Source organism: Salmo salar, chromosome ssa24 (assembly GCF_905237065.1).
Source record: "Salmo salar chromosome ssa24, Ssal_v3.1, whole genome shotgun sequence".
Classification (NCBI taxonomy): domain Eukaryota; kingdom Metazoa; phylum Chordata; class Actinopteri; order Salmoniformes; family Salmonidae; genus Salmo; species Salmo salar.
The window spans coordinates 39140645-39163909 of NC_059465.1; the positions used below are offsets into that span (position 1 = coordinate 39140645).

At 43.2% G+C, this 23265-nt stretch overlaps 2 protein-coding genes across 7 annotated transcripts in view; both read right to left on the minus strand.

Moving 5' to 3' along the window:
• Positions 1 to 6882, minus strand: part of pdlim5a (PDZ and LIM domain 5a) — a 144996-nt gene extending 138114 nt beyond the window's left edge. For all 6 annotated transcript variants that reach the window (XM_014172475.2, XM_014172472.2, XM_014172470.2 and 3 more), the window contains exon 1: positions 6713 to 6882. The gene's annotated coding sequence lies outside the window, so the exon portion shown is untranslated. The remainder of the gene's footprint in view (positions 1 to 6712) is intronic.
• Positions 6883 to 10744: 3862 nt separating this feature from the next.
• The window catches only part of opn4xb (opsin 4xb), a 31934-nt gene continuing 19413 nt past the window's right edge, over positions 10745 to 23265 (minus strand). The window contains exons 3-9 of the mRNA NM_001279053.1: positions 22676 to 22879; positions 22177 to 22348; positions 19037 to 19198; positions 13182 to 13289; positions 12824 to 12986; positions 12052 to 12174; positions 10745 to 11702 (exon numbers count right to left, since the gene is read on the minus strand). Coding sequence (NP_001265982.1) covers positions 11310 to 11702; positions 12052 to 12174; positions 12824 to 12986; positions 13182 to 13289; positions 19037 to 19198; positions 22177 to 22348; positions 22676 to 22879 — 1325 coding nt within the window. The 3' untranslated portion in view covers positions 10745 to 11309. The remainder of the gene's footprint in view (positions 11703 to 12051; positions 12175 to 12823; positions 12987 to 13181; positions 13290 to 19036; positions 19199 to 22176; positions 22349 to 22675; positions 22880 to 23265) is intronic.

Sequence of the window (23265 nt, forward strand, 5' to 3'; positions counted from 1 at the left end):
GTGGAAGACAGCATTTAGTACCACCTCAGGGCATTATGAGTACCTCGTCATGCCGTACGGGTTGAAAAATGCTCCATCAGTCTTCCAATCTTTTGTAGACGAGATTATCAGGGACCTGCACGGGCAGGGTGTAGTGGTGTATATCGATGACATTCTGATATACTCAGCTACACGCGCTGAGCATGTGTCCCTGGTACGCAGAGTGCTTGGTCGCCTGTTGGAGCATGAACTGTATGTCAAGGCTGAGAAATGCCTGTTCTTTCAACAGTCCGTCTCCTTCTTAGGGTATCATCTATCCACGTCAGGAGTGGAGATGGAAAGTGACCGCATTGCAGCCGTGCGTAATTGGCCAACTCCCACCACTGTGAAGGAGGTGCAGCGATTTTTAGGGTTTGCCAATTACTACCGGAGGTTTATCCGGGGTTTTGGTCAGGTAGCTGCTCCCATTACCTCACTGCTGAAGGGGGGTCCAGTGCGCTTGCAGTGGTCGGCTGGGGCGGACAAGGCTTTTAGGCAACTGAAGGCTCTGTTTACCTCGGTTCCTGTGTTGGCTCATCCGGATCCCTCTTTGCAATTCATAGTGGAGGTGGATGCGTCTGAGGCTGGGATAGGAGCTGTGCTCTCTCAGCGCTCAGGTAAGCCACCTAAGCTCCGCCCCTGTGTCTTCTTCTCTAAGAAGCTCAGCCCGGCAGCGCAAAACTATGATGTGGGGGACCGGGAGCTGTTGTCAAGGCTTTGAAGGTGTGGAGACATTGGCTTGAGGGGGCTAAACACCCTTTTCTCATGTGGACTGACCACTGCAATCTGGAGTACATCCAGGAGGCGAGGAGACTGAATCCTCGCCAGGCAAGGTGGGCCATGTTTTTCACCCGTTTTGTGTTTACCCGCTCCTACAGACCAGGCTCCCAGAACGTTACGGCAGATGCACTGTCCCGGCTGTATGACACAGAGGAGCGGTCCATAGATCCTACTCCCATAATCCCAGCCTCTTGTTTGGTGGCACCGGTAGTGTGGGAGCTGGACGCGGACATTGAGCGGGCGTCACGTGCAGAGCCCGTTCCCCCTCAGTGTCCAGCTGGGCGTCTGTACGTTCCGTCTGCTGTCCGCGACCGATTGATCTACTGGGCTCACACGTCACCCTCCTCTGGTCATCCTGGGATCGGTCGGACGATGCGCTGTCTTAGTGGGAAATACTGGTGGCCCACTTTAGCTAAGGACGTGAGGGTTTATGTTTCCTCCTGCTCAGTGTGCACCCAGTGCAAGGCTCCTAGACACCTACCCAGAGGTAAGTTACAACCCTTACCCGTTCCACAACGGCCGTGGTCGCACTTGTCGGTGGATTTCCTAACCGATCTTCCACCTTCACAAGGTAACACCACGATCCTGGTCGTTGTGGATCGTTTTTCTAAGTCCTGTCATCTCCTCCCTTTGCCCGGTCTCCCTACGGCGCCACAGACTGTGGAGGCTCTGTTTACACACGTCTTCCGGCACTACGGGGTGCCTGAGGATATAGTGTCTGATCGGGACCCCCAGTTTATGTCAAGGGTCTGGAAGGCGTTCATGGAACGTCTGGGGGTCTCAGTCAGCCTTACCTCAGGTTTTCACCCTGAGAGTAACGGGCAGGTGGAGAGAGTTAACCAAGATGTGGGTAGGTTTCTGAGGTCTTATTGCCAGGACCGGCCAGGGGAGTGGGCGGCGTTCGTGCCCTGGGCAGACATGGCCCAGAACTCACTCCGCCACTCCTCCACTAACCTCTCTCCCTTTCAGTGTACGTTGGGGTATCAGCCGGTTCTGGCCCCTTGGCATCAGAGTCAGACCGAGGCTCCTACAGTGGACGACTGGTTCCGGCTCGCGGAGGAAACCTGGGACACCGCTCACGTCCACCTTCAGCGCGCCGTACGGCGCCAGAAAGTTGGCGCAGACCATCACCGCAGTGAGGCCCCGGTGCGGACAGGGTCTGGCTCTCAACCCGAAACCTGCCCCTCCGCCTGCCCTGCCGGAAGCTGGGTCCGCGGTTTGTGGGGCCGTTTAAAGTCCTGAGGAGAGTGAACGAGGTATGTTATAGGTTAAAGCTTCCCCACCATTACCGCATTAACCCCTCGTTCCATGTGTCTCTCCTCAGGCCGGTGGTGGCTGGCCCGCTCCAGGAGGCAGCGGTACGGGATGTTCCTCCACCCCCTCTGGACATTGAGGGGGCCCCGGCGTACTCCATTCGATCCATCCTGGATTCGAGACGTCGGGCGAGGGGCCTTCAGTACCTCGTGGACTGGGAGGGGTACGGTCCGGAGGAGAGATGCTGGGTTCCGGTGGAGGATGTGTTAGATCCTTCCCTGCTGCGAGAGTTCCATCGTCTCCATCCGGATCGCCCTGCATGGCCGGTGTCGACGCGCAGCTAGAGCCGCGCGTCGGGGGGGGTACTGTCACGACTTCTTCCGAAGTCGATGCCCCTCCTTGTTCGGATGGTGCTCGGCGGTCGACGTCACCGGTCTTCTAGCCATCATTGATCCATTTTTCATTTTCCATTGGTTTTGTCTTGTCTTCCTACACACCTGGTTCCAATCCCATTAATTACATGCTGTGTATTTAACCCTCTGTTTCCCCTCATGTCTTTGTCGGAGATTGTTCATGGTTATGTGTTCGTAAATTTTGTATAGGTGTGCGACGGGTATGTTCACCCATGTTTATTTTATGTACGTTGGTTTTGGAGTTTGTTTTAATATATTAAACTACTCCAGTTACACAAAGTTGGTTTCTCCTGCGCCTGACTTCCCTGCCACCTACACACACAACAATGACAGCTACAGTATAGTCTCCTATAATAGATCCTACAGTATAATCTCCTATAATAGATCCTACAGTATAGACTCCTATAATAGATCCTACAGTATAATCTCCTATAATAGATCTGTCATGGTTGTCTTCGTCCTCTGATGATATAACGAAATCATCGTTGGAAAATGTGGACCAATACGCAGCAGGTACGTGTATGCTCATCTTGAGAATTTATTAACTTCAAAAAATGAACGTACAAAATCACAAAACAAAAAGAACGAACGAACAACTACAAACAGTCTGGCTAGCATAGGCTCAACACAGAACAATCACCCACAAAACACAAACACAAACACAGCCTAATATATGGGACTCTCAATCAAAGGCAGATAGACAACACCTGCCTTCAACTGAGAGTCCCAACCCCAATTAACCAAACATAGACATACACTCACTAGACTCCACATAGAACTACCTAGACATAAACCAAAACCCGGAAATACTAAACCAAACACCCTTTTAACAAACACACCACCCCGAACCACATAAAACAAATACCCTCTGCCACGCCCTGACCAAACTACAAAACAATTAACTTTATATACTGGCCAGGACGTGACAAGATCCTACAGTATAGACTCCTATAATAGATCCTACAGTATAGTCTCCTATAATAGATCCTACAGAATAGTCTCCTATAACACATCCTACAGTATAGTCTCTTATAATAGATCTTACAGTATAGTCTCCTATAATAGATCCTACAGTATAGTCTCCTATAATTGACTTCTGATGAATCACCCGTTTTAATAAATACAGTCTTGTCCCAAATGTTACCCTGTTCCCGACATCGTGCACTACTTTTGACCGGGACCCATAGGGTAGTGCATTATATAGGGAATATGGGCCCATAGAGTTCTGATAAAATGTAGTCCACTATAACAGGCTGCCATATGGGACACAGACACAGCCAGCCGGTCCCCCACCTTCAGAACAATCCAGACTATTCAACCAATCCACCAATCCCAAGTATGGAGCCATGGGGGTGCCTGTGCAAACAATAACTTTCCTGACTCTCTTTCCTTCCTGCTAGGGCAGCTGTTGTGTGTTGACTGCATGCTGGCTGTGTCCAGTCCAGTTCCAGTTCCAGGCTTTAGCTAGGATTAGCTGCCTCTCCTGTTTCCCCATGCAGGCTAGAGCTAAGGGAGCCCTTTTAGAGAGGCTCTGTCTGTCTGTCTGTCTGTCTGTCTGTCTGTCTGTCTGTCTGTCTGTCTGTCTGTCTGTCTGTCTGTCTGTCTGTCTGTCTGTCTGTCTGTCTGTCTGTCTGTCTGTCTGTCTGTCTGTCTGTCTGTCTGTGTTTTAGAGAGGCTTCGTCTGTCTGTCTGTCTGTCTGTCTGTCTGTCTGTCTGTCTGTCTGTCTGTCTGTCTGTCTGTCTGTCTGTATTCAACCATCTGTCTCACACCCTGCCTGCCTGTCTGCCTGTGTTTTAGAGGCTATGTCAGCCTGCCTGTCTGCCTGTGTTTTAGAGGCTATGTCTGCCTGCCTGCCTGCCTGCCTGCCTGCCTGCCTGCCTGCCTGCCTGCCTGCCTGCCTGCCTGCCTGCCTGCCTGCCTGCCTGCCTGCCTGTCTGTCTGTCTGTCTGTCTGCCTGCCTGTCTGTCTGTCTGTCTGGTCTGTTTGCCTGTCAATAGCTTCCTACCTCAACCCCCTGGCTGCAGGCAGAGCTAGGCCTGTGCCACATAGTAGCTCTTGTGCTGATGTAGACAGCTTAGTGAAATGATAAACACAAGAGCAGATTCCCTGGACTGCATATCACTCAGTCTGGGCTTTATGCACAGACTCTGGAACAATATGACACGTTTATACTAGTTAATGACTCATTTTATTATTACTATACGTAATTGACAAGATAAAAAAACAAAAACAACAAGGAACATGTGTCTTCATCCTACTATTGAGGCCATATGGCCATGGCTTAAGGCTCTACATGAGAAGCAAGCTAGGTCTCCGAGGCATATCAAAGCATCTGCTCCAATCACTGAGCTAACATCAATACACCCAACCCCCAAACATAAATGCACCCAACCCCCAAACATCAATTCACCCCCCAGCCCTAGTAATGTAAAGCTCCCTGCCTCCCTCTCCTCTCTCTCTCTTCAACAACAATGAATGAAAACAGTCCACTGATGTCTGGTGATTGACGGTCACTGCTGGTAAGGAGCTGAGGTTAACAGGATCTCTCTATTCCACCTGCAACACAATCAGTTCTCTCTCTCTCTCTCTCTTTCTCAGTCAAAGACTAATTATTTTAACATGCACACACACGTCCCCCTACACATGCACATGCACACACACACATACACACACAGTAATTATATCTAATCGAGTTTGTATTTCTGACAGAAAATGCCAAATTCTGCAAATAGGAAGGTAGCCTACAGTTGTGTTGAAATGAAATAACGTGACGGCACACACATTACAAGCAAAACCAAACGTATTCCTTTTTCCCCAATTTAGCTTATGACATTATGACAGCCTACATTATGACATGACTTTATGACAGCCTACATTATGACTTTATAACAGCCTACATTATGACATAACTTTATGACATGACTTTAAGACAGCCTACATTATGACATGACTTTATGACATGGCTTTATGACAGCCTACATTATGACATGACTTTATGACAGAATACATTATGACATGACATTATGACATGACTTTATGACAGCATACATTATGACATGACTTTATGACAGCCTACATTATGACATTACTTTATGACAGACTACATTATAACATGACTTTATGACAGCCTACATTATTACAAAACATTATGACAGACTACATTATGACACGACTTTATGACAGACTACATTATGACATGACTTTATGACAGCCTACATTATGACATTACTTTATGACATGACTTTATGACAGCCAACATTATGACATGACTTTATGACAGCCTACATTATGACATGACTTTATGACAGCCTACATTATGACTTGACTTTATGACATGACATTATGACAGCCTACATTATGACATAACTTTATGACAGGCTACATTATGATATGACTTTATGACAGGCTACATTATGACATGACTTTATGACAGCCTACATTATGACAGCCTACATTATGACATGACTTTATGACAGTCAACATTATGAGAGGACATTATGACAGGTTTATGACAAGTGATGAAAATAAACTATAGCAGCAGCCCAGTAAAAACAATGTAGCCTATGCAAATGATGGTGTCCTTTGTGACCATAATTCCATCTATGGTGAGATACAATGGCCATCATCCTTCACTTGGCCAGGGTTGGGTGTAACTGATTACACACAGTTACTTTACCAGTAAAAATATTGTAATCAGATTACAGATACTTTTGAAAAACTAGATGATTACTTTTTGGATTTGTAAAAAATTCATACAGGATGTTTCTGTAAAAAAAAATAGATTATGACAGCTTTTCTGAATGACATTCAAATCAGCATCGAAAAAAAAAGGTGCAAGTTTAAGTTTGTTCCACCTGAGCGAGTCTGACCACAAGTCAGAGACCACTATGATGACACACCAAATGCGTTTGATGGATCCTGGACTTCCTCTAATGCCTCTTATGGGGAATGTAATCCAAAAGTAACGTAATCAGATTATGTTACTGAGTTTGGGGTAATCCAAAAATTATTTTACTGATGAAAATGTTGGACAGCCAACTAGTAACTAACGGATTACATTTAGAAAGTAACCTACCCAACCCTGCACTTGACCCTGCCTCACACGGCACGGGGCATTGAACACAGACTTTAACTAACTAAACCATAATCTATTGTAGAACATTTTCCCCCGTGCACTTGTTTCAGCGCAGTTACCATCTCCTTTGTCATGCATGCTAATAGATGTTTCGCTGATTGGTTCACCCACCTCTTCACCGCGCGGTCCAGGCTCCGTCGTTCACGACTACTGTCTGCTCCAGTTCAATGGGAATGTGGTCCTGTGGCTTTCTTCAGCGTCCCAGACCAGTTTGACTTCTGCCACGAACTCCGCTCTTTTCAATCAGTTCAACAGCGAGGGAGGCGAATTGCCCACTTCTTATTACGTCATGAAAGCAGGGACAGTATCAGTGCATTCATTTGTTTCCATCTATAAGGCGTGCTGTTTGAATGCACGAGATTTTCATAGTGTTGACGAAAGAAAACAATGAAAACAAAAATAAAAAGCAATAAAGAAAATAAAAGTGGACATTCAGAGAATAATAGCCAATGGATTTCTGTCAACATTAACCCACTAAAATGTAAATTAAATTATATATGCAATTATATATATGTGTCCTACTTAAATTATATTATTATGTGTATTGTTACAAACACTTCCTTGAGCAGATTTTCTAATAAACTATTGAATAGTTTATAATTGTGAATGACCGTAGAAAATCTGCTAAACGAAGTGTTTGTTCAATTTAACGTGACTGATGCTGGGTGTACGTACAATTTACGGTAAATTTAATTTAAATCAGAGTGCGAAGGATGCCAAACCTTGGCTTCATTTTTATTCCAGTAATAGCTTTCAGTTAGCTCTGGTCCATGGTGTTAGTGCGCGTTCGTCTAGGTCTAGGCCTACTGGTGGAGAAACGCGTCCTAACGCCGTGGACCAGAGCTATCATCCAGTTTGCCCCTGTTCCAGAGTTGAGAAGTCGTTCACGATAGCTATTGTAAATGAGGGAAACAAATATAAAATAAATAGATACCTTCACTGTTCAGGTAATGGATACTGAATACTGACTAGGCCTTGGCCACTATATTCAATGCATTATGTGATAAATGTGTGGATGACGTTCACACGTTCATGGGGCGGCAGGTAGCCTAACGGTTAGAGCATTGGGCCAGTAACAGAAAGGCTGCTGGCCCAGAAGGACAGGTAGAAATCTGTCCTTCTGCCCCTGAACAAGGCAGTTAACCCACTGTTCCTAGGCCGTCATTGTAAGTAAGAATTGGTTCTTAACTGACTTGCCTAGTTAAATAAAAAATATTGGGACTCATTTGATTGCTCTGAATTCCCTTGAGTAAAATATATCCTATTCTAATTTAATATATTATTAAGTCACTGCAAATGTGTGTATCACAGTAGAAGGGAGTAGAGCATCCAGTTGATTGCACCTCACAGCAATAAAACCCAGAGACTACGGTTTACGTCCCAAATGGCACCCTAATCACTATACAGTGCACTACTTTTGACCAGTCTTATGAGGCCTGGTCAAAAGTAGTGCACTAAATACGGACTAAGGTACCATTTGGAACGTACCCTTGGTATCGCTGACTTCAGATACCAGGTATTCTGGTTTCCTGATTACATATCCAGTTTCAGCAAGCACCATGGAAAGTGATGTCATCTTTTCCCTCAATCAGCTGCTAAGAGTGAGTGCCATTTGGGGACTAGGGGAAATAGCAGAGGGGAAAATCCAGTAGTTCTGATTGTTCTTCAGATCTTAATGTTGAACTCCGTACATGATACAAAGAAGGAGATTTGATCTGATTCTTTCATTCACTCATTGGTTGGCTGAAAGACAGACACAGATTCACACAGTATGTTTTAATTTGGTATATAGGTAACAGTCTTCCAAAGTACATTTTGTTGAGCTCTTCTACTTCACCGTCAGATAAAAGGATGACTATAATGTGTATGGGTATCTACAACCCTCTAGTGGCAAGAATGTCAATTTCTGCTTCTCTCCCATCTGATCTCAATGGCCCGTATTCATAAAGCGTCTCATGAGTATAAATGCTGATCTACAATAGGTTCAGTTTTGCCTTTTTGATCCGAATAAACAACATTAAATGGACAGGACCTGATCCTATTGTAGATCTGAGACACTTTGTGAATACGGGCCAGTATGTCCTTGTCGCAACCCATGTAATCAACACTCTCATCAACAAGCAACTGATGGTGTGACATTAATACCACATTTTAGACACTGTCCATCATACATTCAAACACTGTCCCTTGAGTGATACAAGACAGAACCATTGATTCAAGACAGGTAAAACATGATCAAATCCATACAAAAGAGGGGAAAATATATATATAAATATATATATATAAATATTTTTTTACTTTCTGCTTTTATGGCATCACTTAAAGGTCCAATGCAGACATTTTTATATCAATATCAAATCATTTCTGGGTAACAATTAAGTACTTTACTGTAATAGATTTCCATTAAAATGTGCAAAAACATATTTCTCAAGCAATAATTTTATCTAGGACTGTCTGGGAGTGGTCTGAGTGGGGATGGGAAAACTGACAACTAGCTGTTATTGGCAGAGAGGTTTGGAACTCTCTTTGTTATTGGTCTATTAACCAATTTACCGCATGGTGATGTCACCATGGAAAGACGAAACTCCTGCCCATGCTAACGTGCTGATTAAAAGGTCCGGTGTAGATTCTGTTTTCAACCAGCAACTATCAGGAAATAATACTGATTCAAAAAAAATTAACACACATAATTTTTTACCATGTTTGATTTTTACAGTGTTTTTCACACAATGTTTTTTACAGTGTTAATTTAATCAGCTGTTGTACAATATGATACAAAAGACAGGATAAACTGAATTTTGACTGCACTGGACCTTTAAAACCCTAGTCCTGGTGATTGAGTTTCTCTCCAATTTAGGTAAGAAAGATATTCACTTGAAGGTGTGTGTGTGTGTGTGTGTGTGTGTGTGTGTGTGTGTGTGTGTGTGTGTGTGTGTGTGTGTGTGTGTGTGTGTGTTTAGAGAGGAGGGCATTATGGTCCATTGAAGCGTGGGGAACAGCAAGCTGTCTGAGGCCTGTTATCTGGAAGGATTAAATAGGTCAAGATTCAGGTCATTGGCCAATGAGGATCGGCTTAACCAACACAATCACCATCAACACTCATAAACATAACCAAAGCATTGTTGACTCGGCGCCATCAAAAGATGATGCTTTGTTTAGGGTTAGGTGTCCAGAATCTAGTCAAGTCAATCACTGATAACAATTTTGTCAAATTTGGCATATTTCCAGTACTGCACAGAATCATAATATTTTCTGTATTTCTAAATTCAGTGCTATTCCCAATGCTTGTCATTTTCCTCTTTATATTTTTTCAGATATCACTTGGGTTAGAGCTATTACTAATGCATAATAGCAATACGACGTTGTTGTTGTTTTTCTCTCTCCATTTCACAAAACCTTGAAAGGGGATGACCAGCAACATCAGTAGGGCAGACAAGTCTCAAAGCAAACAAATAAAAATGATCCAACGATATTATCAAGAAACATAACCACACGAACAAAATGGACAATAGTGACAACAAAATGTGCAATAAGTGAAAATGTAGCAAAATGTCTTTAAATAAACAGGAGTCAGGATCGATGATTACATCCCTGCCCGTGTGATAAAGGAAGCTGTGGTCAAACTCAATGCAAAGGGCACAGAAGATCCCATAGCCAATCGGATACAGGGAAGAAGTTTGACAGGAATAATTTTGTTGTGTGCCTTCTTTTCCAGGTGTCTAGATTCTGGAATGTCCATTAAAGGTCAAATCTGTAATACATGTCCTAATGTTCAATAGTCATTTCAATTAACTATGCCCGTTGATTATTGAAGAATATAACTTTTGCGAGTTGCTTAATTTATTTTTGTGAGCTCACTACACCTGACTTCACCTATCTTAACCCAAATTTAAAGTAAAATTACCCCATTGTTCATGTTTTTTTGGGTCCATTTGAGCATTTGTTTCTAACAATGTATAGGTTCAAAATATATTTAAAACCATCATGTCGATCTCATGGACTGTCAGACCATAACCCCATGAATTGGGAGTGGTCACATTTAGCTTGTTGCTTGTTGTCCTGGCCCTTTCTGGCGTGAGCTTTGTTCTTTGTGTCAGTTGCCCTGTCTAGATGTGTCCTTTTTGTCTATGTCTCTTGTTTTTATTTACAGATTGTTTTTTAAATGAAATGTGCGTTATAAATTCAATGTATTATTTTATTATTTTAAAACAGACTCCAGATTGTGGCTTTAATGTCCATAGCTCATTAACACTCATTGCCAACATTGGTCCATTGGCATGAGGATGTTAGTTATATTTGCTACTATAAAGGCCTTCTTTCTAAGTCAATATACATTATGGAACCACTATACCATCATAGATCCTCTGAATGAAGGGTGCCATTTAGACAAACAGCAGAAAGTAGGATGTTAATCACAGTGGCTGGGGAATGAATCAGGTGGATTTTAATATTCCCTTCTACCCGGTAACACTTTCTTGTGACCAGAGCACACCAGAAATAGCCCTTCCTGGGTTTCTTTCTCCCTTCTGTTCATTGAAGCACAACCAGATCTTTCCTAGGGCTTGCCTTGGTCTCCTTCTCAAAGTCTGTTTAAAAAAAGAGGCTGGGTGGAATGGATTGGTTGGATCAGTATTAGAAAAGAGAAGAAGAAGGAAAGAAAGTATGCCATTTGGGACACAGACAAAGAGTTTAGAGTTTGTAAGTGAACTCAGGAGAGGAATCTTTCCACTGACTCCAGTAGCTCTGAAGAACAGCTCCGCAGGCCCACCAGCAGTTCGCCTTCCCCGTGACTCATCATGGCTCCCTGCTTCTCCACTAAGGACAAGTTGTCATCTGACATTAAGCTGCTCTCTGATGTTGGGCTGATGATGATTTGTGGGATACTGGAGATGTGAGAAAGCTGGGCTCGTAAACTAGGGGAGTCCAAGGTGCTCCTGCGCTCGCTGCCGCTTTCACTCTCTGTCGTCTCTCCTCCATTGGTTAGCTGGACACTCTGGCTCCTCTTCGATAAGGCCAGCAGGGGGACGGCTGCCATGCAGACGGAGCCAGACACTACCTCGTGTTCACTGGCGCTCATAGACTCCTTCAGTGCGTGGCTGGGCTGAAACACAGATACATGAGTAGAGCATGGTCATGACGACAGTAAATACAGGGCTGAGGTTTAATGTGGTCCCGTGTGGCTCAGTTGGCAAAGCATGGTGCTTGCAACACTAGGGTTGTGGGTTTGATTCCTGCTGGGGCCACCCATATGAGGAAAAAAAATGCATGTACTACTATATTTGGATAAAATGTTTTCTAAATGGCATAAAGGCACAACAATGTCCACCAATCAAGTAGTACAATTCAGATCAATGTGTGGTCACAACATGATGTTCAATGACTGAGGAGAAATACCAAACCAATGGCAAATAAAAAGGCAAACCACACCGCAAGTATCTCTGCTCTCTCACCTTCTCTGCAGCACAAATTATCTTGGTCTTGCAACATTTGTCTTTGGGCATTTTAAAGGACGAGGTGCTTCTGAAGGAGGCGTCGTTACGCTCTGGAGGATCCAGCACCACATCTCCAAACACCTGTGGTTAGGAACCATATATGGATTTAGTTCAACTTTCTTTTCTCAACTTTTGACAAGAAAAACATGAGGGAGCCATAATCTTCAAAAAGCAAAGAGGATTCTTCTGAGATACCTGTGAGGGTAGCAGCAGGGTCGAGCCAAGAAAAGACCCACATGGCACAATGCCTTGTCTAGGATCAGTGCTCATATTAGACAACATTTCATTTGTTTCACCTACAGCAACAGAAAACCCCCATTCTAATATGTTGGTGATAAACAGTGTCCACCCTCCTTAAACTGCAGTGTTTGGATATTGACCCTGTGTGCTCTATTTTGGTCTAAAGTTAAATTACTCCATTGTTTATGTTTTGTTGGTTCCATTTGAACATTTGTTTGTAACAATGTAGAGGTTCAAAATATATAAAAAACGTCCATGTCGATCTCATATGGTTGTTGAATGTCAGTAGTTAATAGTGAAGATCTGCCGTAGGGAATGATAATGTTGATAATGATAATGTTGACCTGAAGTCAAACCTACGCCATTGATCATACTTTAGCTCTAGGGTGAAGTTTCCACTAGGTACAGATCAGCTTCCCCTCCCACAATCATAACCTTAACCATTCATGGGGGAAATGCACAACTGACCCAGCTTCAGCCTACACCTTACCATACTGGAGGAGATGGAGGATGTGGCGCAGAAATGGGTCCTTGAGACGGACGACTGCCTGCTGATAGTGGAATCTCGGAAGGAAGACTCGCTGTTGAAGTCCTTTTTGTCCTTTCTCGGTGACAAACATCTCAAACAAGGTACCTTCTCTGCCAATGTGGCCCTGTAGACGACATGGAGGACCAAAAAACTTTTGAAACACATATTTCTTATTTTTTTTTTACAGTAAATAGCACAGAGCAAAGTTAATTTTCCTAGTTAGGGTTGATAAAACACATCTATTCATTTATTCAGTCATTTGTTTGTTTATTTATTATTTCAATCATTCATTGGATTTTCATAACACACAGTAGTTTACCTGTACTTTGTGTGTATAATGGCATAAATAAAAGGGTTGTAGATGGTAGAGGCTTTTGCTATAACTGCAGGTACGGCTTTGGAGTACGGTGACAGAATGTTGGCGTGTCTGAAAAGACAGAAGACAAGTAAGTAATCTCTCCATTATCCAGTAACGAAGGCAGTGTAATGGTTGGGATTATCCAAAACATCTATCAACAGCTGGACCAGGGTTTATGTACCTTCCAGTACAGATGGGGAGAAATATTTAAATGTTATATAACGAAGCCTCTGTCTCAGTAGTAATGGGAAAAACACATGGCTAAAAATGTCATGACAATTTTATTCAATTAACAAAGAGAAGAGGTTAGTTACCTAGTTGTTCAATGTATTAATTTGAATCTTTCAATTTTATATATATATATATATATTTTTTGAGGGGGGATATTTTAACTTTTTGGGGGTGACAGAGATATATTGGAAATGAGAGAGGTGACAGAGATATATTGGAAATGAGAGAGGTGACAGAGAGAGAGGGGGCGTGGAGCTGGCAGTAATTCCCAGGATTTGCCATATTCTTATAGAAACCAAGAAAATCCCCCACATTTTTGGAAACAAGAACAGAAATGTCAAGTTTGGTGGTAAATCTAATCTTGAAAAGTGCAGAATACCTCTGAATGTGATCTGAATGTAAAGCTAGTGAAAATAAAAATATCACTCAAGGCATGTTCATCAAAAAGGCAACGTAAGACAAACATGCCCACACACGGTACATCCAGTAGCTCTAGAAATATATTACAGTATTGTTCTACGGACGTACACACGGTACATCCAGTAGCTCTAGAAATATATTACAGTATTGTTCTATGGACGTCCACACGGTACATCCAGTAGCTCTAGAAATATATTACAGTATTGTTCTATGGACGTCCACACGGTACATCCAGTAGCTCTAGAAATATATTACAGTATTGTTCTATGGACGTACACACGGTACATCCAGTAGCTCTAGAAATATATTACAGTATTGTTCTACGGACGTACACACAATAAACATCCAGTAGCTCTAGAAATATATTACAGTATTGTTCTATGGACGTACACACGGTACATCCAGTAGCTCTAGAAATATATTACAGTATTGTTCTATGGACGTCCACACGGTACATCCAGTAGCTCTAGAAATATATTACAGTATTGTTCTATGGACGTACACACGGTACATCCAGTAGCTCTAGAAATATATTACAGTATTGTTCTATGGACGTCCACACGGTACATCCAGTAGCTCTAGAAATATATTACAGTATTGTTCTATGGACGTCCACACGGTACATCCAGTAGCTCTAGAAATATATTACAGTATTGTTCTATGGACGTACACACGGTACATCCAGTAGCTCTAGAAATATATTACAGTATTGTTCTATGGACGTACACACGGTACATCCAGTAGCTCTAGAAATATATTACAGTATTGTTCTACGGACGTACACACAATAAACATCCAGTAGCTCTAGAAATATATTACAGTAATGTTCTACGGATGTACACACAATAAATATCCAGTAGCTCTAGAAATATATTACAGTATTGTTCTACGGACGTACACACAATAAACATCCAGCAGAGGCTACACTAGTATCTTGGAAACCTGGACATTGCTACATTAGATGATGTCAAAAATAATTACATTTAGCCATTGTAGATATGCACTACCGTTCAAAAGTTTGGGGTCACTTAGAAATGTCCTTGTTTTTGAAAGTAAAGCACATTTTTATGTTCATTAAAATAACATCAATTTGATCAGAAATATAGTGTTGACATTGTTAATGTTGTAAATAACTATTGTAGCTGGAAACGGCAGATTTTTTATGGAATATCTACATAGGCGTACAGCGGCCCATTATCAGGAACCATCACTCCTGTGTTCCATGGCACGTTGTGTTAGCTAATCCAAGTTTATCATTTTAAAAGGCTAACTGGTCATTAGAAAACTATTTTGCAACTTTGTTAGCACAGCTGAAAACTGTTGTTCTGATTAAAGAAGCAATAAAACTGGCCTTCTTTAGACTAGTTGTGTATCTGGAACATCAGCATTTGTGGATTCGATTACAGCCTCAAAATGGCCAGAAACAAAGACCTTTCTTCTGAAACTCGTCAGTTTATTCTTGTTCTGGGAAATGAAGGCTATTCCATGCGAGAAATTGCCAAGAAACTGAAGATCTCGTACAACACTGTGTACAGTCGTGGCCAAAAGTTTTGAGAATGACACAAATATTAATTTCCACAAAGTTTGCTGATTCAGTGTCTTTAGATATTTTTCAAGCATTTCATAAGTGTCAAAGGCTTTTATTGACAATTACATGAAGTTGATGCAAAGAGTCAATATTTGCAGTGTTGACCCTTCTTTTTCAAGACCTCTGCAATCCGCCCTGGCATGCTGTCAATTAACTTCTGGGCCACATCCTGACTGATGGCAGCCCATTCTTGCATAATCAATGCTTGGAGTTTGTCAGAATTTGTGGGGTTTTGTTTGTCCACCCGCCTCTTGAGGATTGACCACAAATTCTCAATGGGATTAAGGTCTGGGGAGTTTCCTGGCCATGGACCCAAAATATCAATGTTTTGTTCCCCGAGCCACTTAGTTATCACTTTTGCCTTATGGCAAGGTGTTCCATCATGCTGGGAAAGGCATTGTTCGTCACCAAACTGTTCCTGGATGGTTGTGAGAAGTTGTTCTCAGAGGATATGTTGGTAGCATTCTTTATTCATGGCTGTGTTCTTAGGCAAAATTGTGAGTGAGCCCACTCCCTTGGCTGAGAAGCAACCCCACACATCAATGGTCTCAGGATGCTTTACTGTTGGCATGACACAGGACTGATGGTAGTACTCACCTTGTCTTCTCCGGACAAGCTTTTTTCCATATGCCCCAAACAATTGGAAAGGGGATTCATCAGAGAAAATGACTTTACCCCAGTCCTCAGCAGTCCAATCCCTGTACCTTTTGCAGAATATCAGTCTGTCCCTGATGTTTTTCCTGGAGAGAAGTGGCTTCTTTGCTGCCCTTCTTGACACCAGGCCATCCTCCAAAAGTCTTTGACTCACTGTGCGTGCAGATGCACTCACACCTGCCTGTTGCCATTCCTGAGCAAGCTCTGTACTGGTGGTGCCCCGATCCCACAGCTGAATCAACTTTAGGAGACGGTCCTGGCGCTTGCTGGCCTTTCTTGGGCACCCTGAAGCCTTCTTCACAACAATTGAACCGCTCTCCTTGAAGTTCTTGATGATCCGAAAAATGGTTGATTTAGGTGCAATATTACTGGCAGCAATATCCTTGCCTGTGAAGCCCTTTTTGTGCAAAGCAATGATGACGGCATGTGTTTCCTTGCAGGTAACCATGATTGACAGAGGACGAACAATGATTCCAAGCACCACCCTCCTTTTGAAACTTCCAGTCACAGAGTGATCTCCAGCCTTGTCCTCGTCAACACTCACACCTGTGTTAACGAGAGAATCACTGACATGATGTCAGCTGGTCCTTTTATGGCATGGCTGAAATGCAGTAGAAATGTATTTTGGGGATTCAGTTCATTTGCATGGCAAAGAGGGACTTTGCAATTCATCTGATCACTCTTCATAACATTCTGGAGTTTAACCTAATTGCCATCATACAAACTGAGGCAGCAGAGTTTGTGAAAATTAATATTTGTGTCATTCTCAAAACTTTTGGCCACGACTGTACTACTCCCTTCACAGAACAGCGCAAACTGTCTCTAACCAGAATAGGAAGAGGAGTGGGAGGCCCCGGTGCACAACTGGGCAAGAGGACAAGTACATTAGCGTGTTCAGTTTGAGAAACAGATGCCTCACAAGTCCTCAACTGGCAGCTTCATTAAATAGTACCCACAAAACACCTCTCTCAACGTCGACAGTGAAGAGGCGACTCCGGGATGCTGTTTTTCTTTCAAAAACAAGGACATTTCTAATGACCTCAAACTTTAGAACGGTAGTGTATATGTCAAATCAAATTTGATTTGTCACATGCGCCGAATACAAGTAAGAATTTCACCTTACCGTGAAATACTTACTTACAAGCCCTTAATCAACAATGCAAGTTCAAGAAATAGAGTTAAGAAAAGATTTACTAAATAAAAAATATAAATTAAATAAAAAGCAACACAATAAAATAACAATAGCAAGGCTATGTACAGGGGGTACCGGTACCGAGTCAATGTGCAGGGGTACAGGTTAGTCGAGGTCACCCAAGCTTTTGTATATTTTGTATATATACTGCTCAAAAAAATAAAGGGAACACTTAAACAACACATCCTAGATCTGAATGAAAGAAATAATCTTATTAAATACTTTTTTCTTTACATAGTTGAATGTGCTGACAACAAAATCACATAAAAAGAATCAATGGAAATCCAATTTATCAACCCATGGAGGTCTGGATTTGGAGTCACACTCAAAATTAAAGTGGAAAACCACACTACAGGCTGATCCAACTTTGATGTAATGTCCTTAAAACAAGTCAAAATGAGGCTCAGTAGTGTGTGTGGCCTCCACGTGCCTGTATGACCTCCCTACAATGCCTGGGCATGCTCCTGATGAGGTGGCGGATGGTCTCCTGAGGGATCTCCTCTCAGACCTGGACTAAAGCATCCGCCAACTCCTGGACAGTCTGTGGTGCAAAGTGGCGTTGGTGGATGGAGCGAGACATGATGTCCCAGATGTGCTCAATTGGATTCAGGTCTGGGGAACGGGCGGGCCAGTCCATAGCATCAATGCCTTCCTCTTGCAGGAACTGCTGACACACTCCAGCCACATGAGGTCTAGCATTGTCTTGCATTAGGAGGAACCCAGGGCCACCTGCACCAGCATATGGTCTCACAAGGGGTCTTAGGATCTCATCTCGGTACCTAATGGCAGTCAGGCTACCTCTGGCGAGCATATGGAGGGCTGTGTGGCCCCCCAAAGAAATGCCACCCCACACCATGACTGACCCACCGCCAAACCGGTCATGCTGGAGGATGTTACAGGCAGCAGAACGTTCTCCACGGCGTCTCCAGACTCTGTCACGTCTGTCACGTGCTCAGTGTGAACCTGCTTTCATCTGTGAAGAGCACAGGGCGCCAGTGGCAAATTTGCCAATCTTGGTGTTCTCTGGCAAATGCCAAACGTCCTGCACGGTGTTGGGCTGTAAGCACAACCCCCACCTGTGGACGTCGGGCCCTCATACCACCCTCATGGAGTCTGTTTCTGACCATTTGAGCAGACACATGCACATTTGTGGCCTGCTGGAGGTGATTTTGCAGGGCTCTGGCAGTGCTTCTCCTGCTCCTCCTTGCACAAAGGCGGAGGTAGCGGTCCTGTTGCTGGGTTGTTGCCCTCCTACGGCCTCCTCCACGTCTCCTGATGTACTGGCCTGTCTCCTGGTAGCGCCTCCATGCTCTGGACACTACGCTGACAGACACAGCAAACCTTCTTGCCACAGCTCGCATTGATGTGCCATCCTGGATGAGCTGCACTACCTGAGCCACTTGTGTGGGTTGTAGACTCCGTCTCATGCTACCACTAGAGTGAAAGCACCGCCAGCATTCAAAAGTGACCAAAACATCAGCCAGGAAGCATAGGAACTGAGAAGTGGTCTGTGGTTACCACCTGCAGAACCACTCCTTTATTGGGGGTGTCTTTTTAATTGCCTATAATTTCCACCTGTTGTCTATTCCATTAGCACAACAGCATGTGAAATGTATTGTCAATCAGTGTTGCTTCCTAAGTGGACAGTTTGATTTCACAGAAGTGTGATTGACTTTGAGTTACATTGTGTTGTTTAAGTGTTCCCTTTATTTTTTTGAGCAGTGTACTTACCCTGCCCAGGAGATCATGGTGACGGTGGCATACGGCGACCAGGACAGCACATACACAACAATGACCACAAAGGCGATTTTGGCCAGCTTCCACTCATTCCTGATGCTCTTCTGCTGGATCAGCGTACATTTCCTCACTTGTGTCCCCAAGTTCTCTACTTCCCTGCAGGAACAAACAGAGGAGCCTGTCTGTTAGGTGGAAACAATGACACAAAGGACAACCCACATGAAAAAAATACTACAGTTGACTATAGAATTCTATAGTCAACTGTAGTATACTGTAGAATAATATACTACACACTGTAGTATCCCTCGATCAATTGTAGTACTTACTAGAGAATGTTGCATTCAGTGGAGGCTGGTGGGAGGAGCTATAGGAGGACGGGCTCATTGTATTGGCTGGAATATAACAGTTGGAACAGATGGTTTCCATATGTTTGATGTGTTTGATACTGTTCCATTGATTCCATTCCAGCCATTACAATGAGCCCATCCCCTTATAGCTCCTCCCACCAGCCGCCACTGGTTGTAGTATACCGTAAAATTCTATCGTAAATACAATATTATTATCCTCAACAACAAAAAACACCGTAGTAAATATTACAGTAACGTCAGTAAAAACACTACAGTCTGCAAAAACACTACAGTCTGCAAAAACAGTGAAGTTTTTTAACAATAGTAATAGTACAAGTATTTAATTTGCATATACCCTGCCCATTCCCCTCCCACAAGTTCCAAGTTGTGCCACCCATAAGTGGGAAACCTACATGCCAAGTATAGATCATACATTGTGTTACCTGCAAGTTATAGGAAGGAGCAGAACTTGTGAATTATCTGTTCAGACCACATGCTTACCTTTCTAAAGGTCATGGACAATGTGCACTTAGTATTTTCCCAGGAGGTTCATTCTGTAGCTAGAGGACTCCTGATATGCCCAGAACTGACAAGTAAATTATATTTTTGGGTTTTTATCTGTTATTGTTTAGTACTGTCTTTTTGTTAGCTCGGGCCATCAACTGAAGTGCTGCCTGTCTTCCCAGTAGCCTACTTGGTGTGTAAACTGCTGACTGCTCATCATTTGCAGATGATTGTTGACACATCAATCAGGATTAAGGGGCAGGGCAATTTGTGACTTGTTTTGGTAATCACTCTATCAAAGGGGGAGTGGTTTCTTCTCTTCTAGGCAATCAGCAATTAGTGTTAGCACTTCAGTCTCTCCTGGTTTCTCAGCGCCGGCTGTGATCGGAGGTCTCGTCGGCAAAACTAAGACCGTCGCCAAAACAAAGACGGTTCTGCCGAGTTGTTCGAGGAAGGAAAGTGAGGAAGTCTCCACATCACTCTCACTTGAGTACCTAGTAATTTTCTGATCTCATTTTGCTCTTTTGTAGCTTTGGTAATTATGTGTGTTTTCTATACCTGTTAATTCCTCTCCCTGTAGGCTTTACAGACGCTCTCCATCCCCTGGCTGCAACCCTTCTAATTTAGTGTACCCTGCGCACACAACCCATGTGGAATTCCGGGTCTCAACCTCCCGATGTCTGCTTTCGATTAATTTCTTTCCAACTCTTTCTTTCTCCTTCTTGCCTTTTTTGACATCTCCCTTTCCCAATCCCCTCCAATTTACAAGGCAGGCAATACGCTTGACCTCATCTTTACTAGTGGCTGACAGCCTACTAATCCCACTCCAAGTCTCTGATCAGTACTTTCTTTACTGTCTCCCTCTCCTCTGTGCCTTATTGCTTAATAAGGCCATGCTCATGAAAATAAAAACTATCCTCCCTCATCTTAAACGGCACAGACCGCCACAGGTGTGGAAGGAGGTGAAGCAGCAATAGCTGGCATTTCCCTCCCTCCCTGACTGTCTCGAAGCATGGCATTTGATTGGCTACGGCGGGGCATTGCCGGAGTATTTACATGACACATGTAACCATGTTATGTAATATTGTCAATGTTTTTTGTTGTTGTCAGGGTTTAAAGAACAAATAGACTCGGGATGTCCTTTGTAATATGGTCACGCTATGAGATGGATGCCCAGCACTGTGGACATCCTGATAATTCATCCTGATTATAGTGACTTGTCTATGGGATGGATGCCCAGCACTGTGGACATCCTGATAATTCATCCTGATTATGATTGTCTATGGGATGGATGCCCAGCACCCTGGACATCCTGATAATTCATCCTGATTATGATTGTCTATGGGATGGATGCCCAGCACTGTGGACATCCTGATAATTCACCCTGATTATAGTGACTTGTCTATGGGATGGATGCCCAGCACCCTGGACATCCTGATAATTCATCCTGATTATGATTGTCTATGGGATGGATGCCCAGCACTGTGGACATCCTGATAATTCATCCTGATTATAGTGACTTGTCTATGGGATGGATGCCCAGCACTGTGGACATCCTGATAATTCATCCTGATTATGATTGTCTATGGGATGGATGCCCAGCACTGTGGACATCCTGATAATTCATCCTGATTATAGTGACTTGTCTATGGGATGGATGCCCAGCACTGTGGACATCCTGATAATTCATCCTGATTATGATTGTCTATGGGATGGATGCCCAGCACTGTGGACATCCTGATAATTCATCCTGATTATGATTGTCTATGGAATGGATGCTCAGCACTGCTTACATCCTGATAATTCATCCTGATTATAGTGATCGTCTATGATCCTAAAGTGTCCCGTAGCTTAACGGTTCCATGTTACATTAATATATATATTCTTAGCCTTCAACGAGGTGGATGTGGGTGGATATAATTTATGCTAGAATAACCATTGTGTAACCATTTGTAGTTACAGTACGTATATGTCACATAAGCTGACATATTAGTTGTTCGTTACTTATCTAATTACATATTCCTTATATGTCACAAAGCATGGCTAGGTTTAGGGACAGGTTCATGGTTAGGGTTAGGGACAGGTTCATGGTTAGGGTTAGGGACAGGTTCATGGTTAGGGTTAGGGACAGGTTCATGGTTAGGGTTAGGCTTAGTGTCTTGGGTGGATGTAGGTGTCCCAGCCTGATAGAGTGTGGCTTCTCAGTTATAATATGATGATTATAATATGATTGTTATGATTAGTAGTATTATGCCACCCAAGAAACTGGCATAATAGTCCCACCTGCTGGCAGTGCGGATGGCCAGGAACATGAAGAGGTAGCAGTAGAAGATGACTCCCAGTGGGATGAAGAAGGTAAAACAACACAGCATCATGGTGTAGCTCTGGTTGGCGTACGTGTATGTGACATAATCCCAAGTGCAGGAAGTCATGAGGCCCTCTGGGATATAGGAGCCTGTAAGAGCCAATACAAAATACAAAAAATACACAGAGTGTAAGTCCTGGCAGGTACTGGATGTCTTGGATAGGATAGGATAGGGTAGGATAGGATAGGATAGGATAGGATAGGGTAGGGTAGGATAGGATAGATGTTTAATTTAATGAGTTGGGTGCACCACAGCCCATGAAGCATTTTAGTGGTTAAATGCTTTGCTCGAGATCACAACAGCAGAAATATTGATGCCAGCGACCCTCGATCCCATCAGCCCAGCAATCATCCATTTTTACATTTACTTCTTAGCATATGAGGATGTGAATTTGAGTTGTTGGTGAAAGGACTTACTCCAGCCAACGAGTGGGGCAAAACTCCAGGCAAAAGAGTAAAGCCACACCATTAGTATTGCCAGGGTGGTCCGACGCCTTGACGACCGGCCAAGGGCCTTGAGGGGCTGGGTGATGACCAGGTAGCGGTCAATGGAGATAGCCAACAGGTTGATCATGGAGGTGATGCCAAAGAGAGCCCCACAGAAGGCATACATTTTGCATCCTGCAGACACACAGTTCAAATGCAGGTCAAAACCAACAATGTTCAGAGATTCAGATTGTAACCGTTGATAGAAAATGATCAATTATCAAACATGAACAAATAGCAACAAAGACTGTTTTGTGTTCCTCTTCGGGAGTTCCCTTTCACCGTCCACTATGGTGGTTGAATAGAATGGGCAACATTTTCGTAGTGCAAAGAAATATCCTAAACCTCATAATCTCACAGTGAAATTTGATTAAAATTATTTTTCAACAATGTGCATTATTAGGAGACGATTATCTAACTAGAGTTTAGTAAACTGAGCAATACGTAAATAGTAGCCTCTTTATAGCGCACATTGTTGAAGAAAACTTTATAATTAAATCCAGCTGAAAGATTATAATGAG